Here is a 9,923-nt window from a genome sequence, read left to right as displayed (position 1 = left end):
TCCCTCTTTCTTCCTCTTTCTGAAATCAATAAAGATATATTTTTTTAAAAAATGCAATATGCCCATGACACCAGAAAGAATAGGAAACTGGAGGAGGGGGCAAGCACTTGGATTTCTTTTGTGTTAACCCTCAAAGCTGCCTTCCATTTAGTAATCATGCATTGAGATTTCCTTAAACAATCCCTCTTTCAACTATTTTTATCCATTGTTTCCACAAATAAACTTAGAGAATAATAATGACCCAATTTTTGGTTAAAAAAATGTGATCAAATACAACCAGTTTTTTTATACCACTACAATAGTCAGCCCCAGACAGCGAGACGGGAGTGGGCCTCAGAGAGGCAGAGCATCAGTCCTCACTAAGCCACACTGGCATGTCACCCAAGAGGCCCTCAGTCCTCACTAAGCCACACTGGCATGTCATCCAAGAGGCCCTCGGTGAGCAAAAACCTCCTAACCCTTCTTCACAGATGGAAAAGCTAAAGTCTAAAACTAATAGCTGATGGTGTAGAATCCCCGATTCTGCAGCTTCTCAAAAGTATTCGTGGCCCTGGGAGGCGTGGCTCAGTGGGTTGGAGCTCATCCTGTGCACCAAAGGTGGCGGGTTCACGTTCAGGAGGCAGCCAATCGATCTTCTCTCTCACATCGGTGTCTCTCTCTCTCTCTTTCTTCTTCTCTCTCTTCCTCTCTCTCCCCCTTTCCTCCCCAGAATCAATTTTTAAAAACTTTTACGTATTTGTAATCATGAGTGAAACAGGTGGGAAACGTCATTACCTTGACAAATGGTGCGAGAGTTCTTGGGAGTATTAAGGCTGCTTTTCAGAGAGGGGGCTGCCCTACTGAAAGTTGTGAGACGCAAGACCCACCAAAAGAGGGTAAAATATTGTCCTTTGAAAAAAACCAACCTCTCTCTGGGGTGTCTTTGGCACAGTCTGGCTCAGAGCAGAGGGGTGCACACAGGTGACCTCTTACTGTTCCTACATCCCTACAACTCTCTAAGCTGCTGATGAGACATTGGGAAAATACCCCTGCACTCATGCCCCCGGAGGGAAGCCAGAGGCTCCTGTCGTAGAGGGCCTGTCTGCCACCGAAAGACACTTTCAGAGGCCGCAGAAGCCCCATCTGAGCTTTCCCACGTCAGCTCCCCTGCCCTCCTCCCCAGTGCCCAACATCGCTCTCCCATTCTCTCTCTCCTATTGTTTTCCAAACATCCCTCCCCTCATGAAAGCTGTCTGGCTGGGAGCTTAAAATATTGCTGGACAGTAAAACCCACCCATCAGGGCCAATCCAGTCGTTTCTGCTCGGTCGCGCAGCACAGCAGGGGTGGGGCAGAGAAGTGGGAGGCAGGCTTTTAGGCGCCAATGGGAAGAAGCCAAAGTTGCCATTTTGCTGCTGAGCGCCAAGGGAGAGAGCGCCTATTTCTCCAGGGGACCCTACTCTTATTGGCAAGTTTTCTTTGGGTGATATTAGTGTGTAGCCTCCGCCCCCCCCCCCCTTCCCAGTCTAATCTCAGGGCCATTTCTGGGCTTCTCCAAAAGGGAAATGGTTTCCACTAAGATTCAGTCTTGGGTTGGGAGGGCTGGACTTAGAGTTCAATTCTGAAAACCCTGCAGAAAGGAAAGGAATGTAGGAATGGGGAGGGGGGCTCAGAGATGTCCAAATTGTAACTACAACTTGACTTTTTAGGGTCTTTTCATTTTTCAGAATTAATTAACACGCCTCCAGGAACCCAGAGGCACGCATTTGATGTTTATCAGTTTTGCACTTTTTCACTCAAGCTCTGCAGTGGGGGTGATTTTATAGCTATCGAGTGCTGTGGGTGTAGGGGAGGCTTCGTGCTCAGCATTTCGATGTTGGAGTGTTTCGTGGATCACAGGAATGGCTCTGGCTAAGAACTGTAAAACTTCCTGGGAGTGGGTTCTGTTGTCTCTCAGGGAGCTGCTGGCTAAGGGAATGCTCTAGAAACATGAGTGGAGGCACATTTACAGTCCCTTACCAACAGGAACAGTAAGTGGCCCTCTGATCCTCTGGGGAGCTTGTTAATACGGATGCGTGTGTGTTGTTCTGCCTCTTCAAAGCCAGGAGAAATCTATGCTGCGCTGGAAACTGCCCTGGGCTTGTCGCTGGGAAACCAGGGCCCACAGCCCACCTCTGCCCTCACTAGCTGAGCCATCTCAGGAGACTTACTTTACCTCCTAGTCTGTCTCCCTACCTGGTAATGGGGGCTGGTAATGCCTAGTTCACTAGTTCTCAAACATCTACCTGTGGACTTGTCAGTTCTGGTCCCAGTGACTTTTCAGCATCCTATGAAAAAAATGTGAGGATGATGTAGTAAACAACATAGCAAACTTTTCACCAAGTTAAAGGTGTTTGATTTAAAGGTCTTTCACTCTGAAATTATGTTATTTTTAGTGTTATAATATTAAAATTCCCCTTTCATGAAATGATGGTGAAAACGGACTGTAGTCATAGTTAGTGGCTTAATAAGTTTCTTATTTTTATGTCCTTGCTTGGCAAAATAAGAAGTTGGCAGCTGTATCGTGGCCACCCTATTTTGTTGTTTTTATACTAGTCTGTGAAATCCTGGTCTGAGAATCGCTGACCTAGTTCACAGGATATTATGAGGACTGAAATACGATATGTGAAACTATATAATTTATGAATACATAAGGGCTCCCCAAACCTAAGGTGTTATTTTAATCCTTACCTGAAACCAGGGTCCGCTGGTGGGATGTTCTGGTGGATGTTTGAACTCCACCAGAGTTTGGAAGTTTGAACTCCAGGGCTTAGTTTCCATCTGTACCTGTTCACTAAATTTTCACAAGCAAAAGAAAGCAGAGGATTGCATCTTTGAAGAAGAGAAGAGAAATATTCTTTTAGATTCCTCACTGCTCCAGTGAAACAGTTTGCTCTGACTTCCTTCAAGTATAATTTTGATTGTTAGACATCAGGAACCTAAGGCGCTTTCCCTCAGCACCTCTAAGGCTTTTCTCCGTAACAGCTCAGTTGACTGTTCCAGTGGCATGGAATTGAAAAGAGTTTGTCCTAAGTTACAGTTTGTCTCAATTTTACAAGAAATATTGTAACTAGGCTTTAAAAACACACACACACTCAAACAGCCCTAGCATTGCAGGGTGGGGTGTGGAAGAGACGTCCTGTCTGGCTTGAGTAGTCAGGAAGGACTTCATGTGTTGTGAACATGTGTCATGACACTGTTTGATCTTATACAAAAGTGTCTCAAAACAGCAAGTTTGGGATCAATTTACTATCCTTTTTCAGTACTTGCCATTTGTTTGCAAGCCCTCAGTCTCCCCACTGCTACCTGCAGCAAAGAGGACTCGAGTTCCCTAGACTCTAAGTAATACCGGTATTACATGCACTGGGGGACTGAGAACGTCAGATTTCAGATCATTACTGCTGGTCCCATCCACTGGTGTCTACGGAGCTCCCACGCTGTGATGGTCTTTGTTCTGTGTCATGATGGTTCATGGAAGATGAAGACGAAATGGTACCTGCCCTCCGAGAGCTATTGCTCCTAAAGGGGAAAAACAAGACTGTAGACATACAGTCCTGAGAGCACGTGCTGGCTGCACACATTCACGTGGGTACGTGAGTGAAATACACAGAAACCCCAAAGGACAAACATGATACAATATAAGCAAGATTTCAAAACCGAGTTGATGTATCAATGGGGATGAAACATTAGCAACACTAGCCTTAGAGTACATCAATGCCAGACTTGGTCTTATAGGAGTAAAATACATAGTTGTTGTTTTAACATGAATTAATTATTTGATAAGAAATTCTGATTTTTTTAAAAAAAATTTTCTCCACCACCAATAGGATTTATACTTGGGTTGCTTACCTGATTGTGATGTTTCCCACCTTTTTTCACTTTTTTTTTTTTTTTTTGGAAGATGATGTGAATGGCTGCCACTCTTTACAGGGCAAGCACTAGATTTACCTCTTTGAGGAGTGTTAGCAGCAGAACTATAACTAGATACACACAACCGAGGTTCTGAACTGCTGGTTCTGAGAGGATCCTCTCTCACTCTCAATACCCCTTTCCTACAAGGAACTCTTCCCAGCCCCAGCGTGCTGACTGGCGATGCCACAGCTGCTCTCACCTTCCCAGGAGGAAAGAAGCTGCTGCTGGATGTCTCACCTAATTGGGAGTTTCCAGGGCACCAAGAAGAGCATTGTCCTCTGCCCTCCAATGTGCAGCAGACAGCGATTTTGTGCACCCCAAGAGCATAAGTTGGGCATCGCTCATGCCTGCAATCAGTGTTGGCAACCAAGTGCTGTTGGAAGGCGGCTTTCAGATGCCATTCTGCTCGTCTTCTCCTGAAGATGAAACCACTCTTCATCACTCTTTCAAGTGTTAACAAATATCGCTGTCATTCAAAATTGTGGGCATTTTCCTTTGGCCCCATGTGACTCCTGATCCTATAGGGTAGGACGTGGCTGGAAGAAGCCCAGAGCAGCACCTGTGAGAAGGACTCTTGCCCAGGTCTGAGGGCAGTGATGAGTAAATGCCACAACTCTAGAGATGTCCAAGCTGGAGGGACATCTGTCCTAGACTGAGGTGGAAGTTTTGTCATAGTCCTTCACAGGGCACCAGCTTGCACAGCGGGTTTGCACTGGGTGAATGGCCCAGTTTGCACACCTCACCCCTGTCACTTCAACCACATTTACATTAGTTGTTTGCTATTGCTGGGGCTTTATATGTTATCGTACTTAATGGTTGCAATTTTTTGATTTTACAAATCAGTTTTTAGCTCTGTTAAAATAACTGCACTATGGACCCTAACTCCTTTCATTCTGTGGGACACTAAAGGTGTCCCAGTGGCTTTCTCCCTCTGTAGCATGATTCCTCACCAAAGCACTCTCTCCATTCCTTGGGTTTAAAAGGGTATTGATAATAATTTTAAGACACTGCTCTCAGTTGTAAAGCTATTATGTAGGGTTTCCAGATTTCCACCTGGAGAAGAGAAAACATAAATTAAGAATACGGGAGCCAGAGAGCTGTGTAGCTCTGCCCCCAGGCGGTGTATTTCAGTGGTGTCATGGACATGGCCTTGGAATCAGGCAGGCAGAACTGCTGCTGTTTAGTTTATCACAGACTATTATTTAACCTCCCTGAGCCTCAGCTTCCTCCTGTGTTGGAATCAAGTTTGTTGACAAGCACTTCTCAGGCTCTCATTATTTGCTGGGCTCTGTGAGGAGCACTCAGTGTCCAGCTGTAAATAAAGCAAGTGTGCTCCACGTTCTCATGAAGAGTGCAGTCTAGCAGGATCAAACTAAATGAAATAACATAACGTCAGAGGTCTCTCGCAAAGTAGACATCCAGTCAATACCAGTTTCCTTCAAGCATGTGATCGTTAGGTAGCCCAACAGAGTCAAAAGTCAGGTAGCTACAGACACTCTCAGGCCTGCATGAGCCGTGCTGGGGGCCCAGGGCTCAGGCCGATGAGCCTTACCTATGCCTCATGCACCTTAGCTCCGCCTGTGCTCTTGGTTGCATTCCAGGTGACCATGGATCTTTATTTTGGGTGGCGTTCAGGGGATTACACACATATAGATCCTTTTAGGTGGCTTGTGAAGCGAATGAGTACAGCTATTACCATTAAGCCCGGTTTTCAGACAAGGGAGCTAGTGGAAGCTGATTCCTCTGCCGTCCTATCAGGTGGGCTGTCCCGGCAGCTCAGACAGGGGAGGTCCCCCCAGGGTCGGCGGAGACCGAGTGGGGCGCCCTGCGGCCGCTCAGCGTCTGCTGCTGCCCCCTCCAGGTGCGCGGGAGATGGGCGACTGGAGCTTCCTGGGGAGCGTCCTGGAGGAGGTGAACGAGCACTCCACGGTCGTGGGGCGCGTGTGGCTCACGGTGCTCTTCATCTTCCGGATCCTCATCCTGGGCACGGCCGCCGAGCTCGTGTGGGGCGACGAGCAGTCGGACTTCGTGTGCAACACGCAGCAGCCGGGCTGCGAGAACGTCTGCTACGACCAGGCCTTCCCCATCTCCCACGTGCGCCTGTGGGTGCTGCAGATCATCTTCGTGTCCGCGCCCTCGCTGGTGTACGTGGGCCACGCGGTGCACCGCGCGCGCGCCCAGGACAGGCGCAGGGCGCGCGGGGCGGGCGCGCGCGCGGGGCGCGGGGCGGAGCGCGGCGCGGGGCGGCTCCGGCTGGAGGGCGCCCTGCTGAGGACCTACCTCTGCCACGTGGCGTTCAAGGCGCTCTTCGAGCTGGGCTTCGTGGCGGGCCACTACCTCCTGTACGGGTTCCGCGTCCCGCCCCTCTTCCGCTGCAGCCGCTGGCCCTGCCCCAACGTGGTGGACTGCTTCGTGTCGCGGCCCACGGAGAAGACCGTCTTCGTCGTGTTCATGCTGGCCGTGGCCTCCGTGTCCCTCTTCCTCAACATCGTGGAGATGAGCCACCTGGGCCTGAAGAGGGCGCGGTCGGCCGCCCCGGGGCCCGCGGGGCGCGCGCCCGAGAAGCGCCCCCCCTGCAGCGCCGCGCCCTCGCTGGGGAAAGCCGCGGGCTCCCGGCTCCCCCAAGGGGAGAAAACCGAGTCCCACTGCGTCCCCTTGGCCGAGGTCGGCACGGCGGGGACCAGCCCGCTGCCTGCCGGGCCTTGCCTTCCGCTCGAGCAGACGGGCGCAGGGCCCCTCGGGGACCCGTCCGGGGCTGCCCGGGAGGCGCCGCCCTCCTCCGCCCCGGTGGGAGCGCAGGGATTGGGGGGCGACGGGCAGCCAGTGCGGGAAGGAGCGGAGCCCAGGGCGGGAGAGGCGGGGCAGGAAGCGGAGAGGGGGAGCGCCCGAGGGCCGGAGACCGTGGCGGTGCGGGAGGCGGGGGGCGCGGAGACCCCCGGAGCGCGGGAGGGGGCGGAGAGAGCGGAGCCGCGGGCCGAGCGGGCCCCGTCCCCGCGCGCAGCGCCGCCTGGCGGTGACACCGGCCCCCTGAGCGGGCTGAGCAAGGCCGGTAGCCGGGCCAGGTCTGACGACCTAACCATATGAAGTGGTGCCAAAGAAAGAAAGAAAGAAAACACCGGAGCTAACCCGTAGGGCAAGGTGAAGGGGAAAGATGCCAAGTGATTTGTCTTCTGTCCCTCCCCGCACACCCTCCCTGGCTGGACGGGCGCGCAGTGCACACTTAGGAAACTGTCTTTCCCGTATATAAGGGCTACCAAGATAAACGCGTTGTCCCATCAAAGTTCCCAGGCTCCTGTGGCTGCCCTGCCCTCTCCCTCAACAGCTGTGGGACCCTGCTTTGGTCCCCATTTCTCCATAGAAATCCTTCTGATCACAGCTGCGATTGCCTCATAGCTTTTTGTTAGTGTTGTCTCAAGCCCACTAACTCAGTCAGGCTTTGTCGCCCCAGCCCTTCCCTAGCAGATACCATGTGACCCTGTATCAGGGGTCACAAATGCCTACAGGCCACAGGCAGGTGATTTCCGGTGGCGAGGTGGGCCTGTTCTAATGCATGGAAGAGCCAGGAGTGTGGAAATGGGAGAGCAGAGGGCAGCTGCTGCTCCCTTCCAGACCACGGCTACCAGGCAGTTATCTGATTTTTCAAGAGAAGCCAGAAATGCAAACATTTAAGTGAAATTTCCAATACTTTTAATGTTGCCAACTAAATTTTAAATATGCATGTGGGCCAAACAAAATGTGTGTAAGCCAAGTTGAACCTGTGGGCTCCAACTTGCAAGGTCAGCATATAGTAGTGAGCCCGGCCGTCCTGTGGTGTTGGGCATATTTTTTGTGGTTTCAGCTTGTTTCTGTGGCTTCCGAACTCCATTACTCCGTTTTTGAGTGTTCAGTCGAAATAATCAACCCAAGAGATACCCAGCGTTCTCACTGTCCTTTCTTTTGAGTCACTGTAGCCCCTGGGTTCTGACACAATTATATCCCTGGTATTGGTGGTAATTCTGCCCTGGGCACCATCAGAGAAAGAAAGCACGACCCCAGGCCTTCTCCCTGTGAACTAAAAGGGCTCTGAGGCCTGGCAGTGGTTCTCTTCCCTGAAGCAAAAAGGCCCTTTGCTTTCCTTTCCTCTCCCAATAGCAGTGCTCAGCCTAAATTGTACACCTCTTTTCATCAGAACAGGGAGCAAGCCAGCTTTGAGCCAGAGGACACCTGCCCACAGACCTGCCTTAAGGAGAGTCAGCTCTTGGGCACCAACTGTGTACAGAGGCCCATCAAAGTGGCACTAGGGACAGTCTCACAAAGTGTAAGTCCAAACAGCCAAGCTCCCAAATTCAGTCCCAGGGCAGACTTCATCCTGGAAGGGATATAGAGCCTGAAGGGAACAAGAGGGTTCTCTAAGGTCTTCTATCCTTCATCCCCACAGCCAACAACCCTCAAGCATTGAGTCCAGTCAGGGAAACCCTCAGGAAAAGTACATATTTCACACAGGGAGCAGCTTTGCCTAGAGCCAGTCAATGCTCAGAGCAGAGGGAGAAAGTCAGTGGCCACCAAGATGCTTCATCTAAACCAAAGTTATGCTTCATGCGCTGCAGAGCCAAGGCTAAGGCTGAAGGATAGAACCAAGTTGACCTGCTGGGGATCAGGACAGAAAACCATCGGGGGACCAAAAAAGGTACCTAGAAAAACTGCCTTCATTCTATCTTCCCCCCCACCAGCACCACCCTAAAGCATGCAAATCCCTCGCGCTGCCCTCTGGTTACCACCTTCCTCTTAAGATATTCATACTAGAGCGAAGCCTCCTCCCAAACCATTCCTCCCCCATGACAATATTCGCATTTCTTGGTGCCCCATTCTAAAGCACAGGGGCCTAAAAATTAAATTAATCCTAAGGTCTGATTGTTTGATAATTACCCCAGAGAAAATTTGCATTTTGAAAGAAAAAGCCTAAAATATATTTTCTTGGTTCATCCAAAGTGATCTTTTTTTTTAACCTTTATTTTTGAAAGTATTACAGATGTCCCTTTATCCCCCCATTGATCCCCTCCACTTCGCATCCACCCTACCCCCAGGCCTTCCCAGACCAATGTCTGTGTCCATGAGTTTTGCTTATAAACATTTAAGTTATTTGATTAATCTCTCCCCACCCACTCCCCCCTCCCCACCTTCCCTCTGAGATCCCTCAGTCTGCTCCATGCTTCTATGTCTCTGGATCTATTTTGTTGATCAGTTTATTTTGTTCATTATATTCCACATATGAGTGAGATCATGTGGTGTTTGTCTTTCCCTGACTGGCTTATTTCACTTAGCATAATACTCTCCAGTTCCCTTCATGCCATCCCAAAGGATAAGTGATTCTTCTTTTTTACAGCTGCATAGTATTCCATGCTGTAAATGTCCCACAGCTTTTTTATCCACTCATCTACTGATGGGCACTTGGGCTGTTTCCAGATCTTAGCTATTGTGCTGCTATGAACATAGGGGTGCATAAGTTCATTCTGATTAGTGTTTCGTGTCTCTTAGGATATATTCCTAGAAGTGGGATCACTGGGTCAAATGGCAGTTCAAGTTTTAATTTTTTGAGGAAACTCCATACTGTTTTCCAAAGTAGCTGCACAAATCTGTATTTCCACCACCAGTGTACCAGGGTTCCCCTTTCTCCACACTCTCACCAGCACTTGTCATTCATTGTTTTGTTGACGGTAGCCCTTCTGACAGGTATGAAGTGATACCTCATTGTGGTTGTAATTTGCATCTCTTTGATGGTTAGCAACATTGAGCATCTTTTCATATGTCTCTTGGCCATCTGTATGTCCTCTTTGGAAAAGTGTCTATTTAGGTCCTTTGCCCATTTTTTAATTGGATTGTTTGTCTTCCTTTTGTTAAGTTGTATGAGTTCCTTATATATTTTGGATATTAACCCTTTATCAGATGTGTCACTGGCAAATATGTTCTCCCATACAGTGGGCTCCCTTTTCGTTTTGTTGATGGTTTCTTTCACTGT

At 49.7% G+C, this 9,923-nt stretch overlaps 1 protein-coding gene and 1 long non-coding RNA gene across 3 annotated transcripts; one reads left to right on the top strand and one right to left on the bottom strand.

The window, feature by feature from the left end:
• Positions 1–3,245: 3,245 nt before the first annotated feature.
• On the bottom strand, positions 3,246–5,620 carry LOC107529089 (uncharacterized). 2 transcript variants are annotated; one of them, XR_001602421.2, is made up of 2 exons: positions 4,128–5,620; positions 3,246–3,535 (listed from the first exon to the last, which is right to left on the bottom strand). It is a non-coding gene; the product is annotated as an uncharacterized LOC107529089 (long non-coding RNA). The 2 variants fall into 2 exon arrangements; XR_001602422.2 differs by having other exon boundaries at positions 4,166–5,620.
• A 180-nt stretch (positions 5,621–5,800) lies between these two features.
• On the top strand, positions 5,801–7,012 carry GJA8 (gap junction protein alpha 8). The gene has a single exon (XM_087828213.1). It carries the CDS (start codon positions 5,801–5,803, stop codon positions 7,010–7,012), a length of 1,212 nt encoding a protein of 403 aa, XP_087684339.1.
• The last annotated feature ends 2,911 nt before the right edge of the window (positions 7,013–9,923 follow it).

This window comes from Miniopterus natalensis, chromosome 19, assembly GCF_054644295.1.
Source record: "Miniopterus natalensis isolate mMinNat1 chromosome 19, mMinNat1.hap1, whole genome shotgun sequence".
Classification (NCBI taxonomy): Eukaryota; Metazoa; Chordata; class Mammalia; order Chiroptera; family Miniopteridae; genus Miniopterus; species Miniopterus natalensis.
Note: the sequence above shows the minus strand (reverse complement) of the source record. Positions and strands in the feature narration are given on the sequence as shown.

Excerpts from the sequence above, each read along its gene's own strand:
- GJA8 (XM_087828213.1), top strand. The coding sequence starts at position 5,801 with ATGGGCGACTGGAGCTTCCTGGGGAGCGTCCTGGAGGAGGTGAACGAG.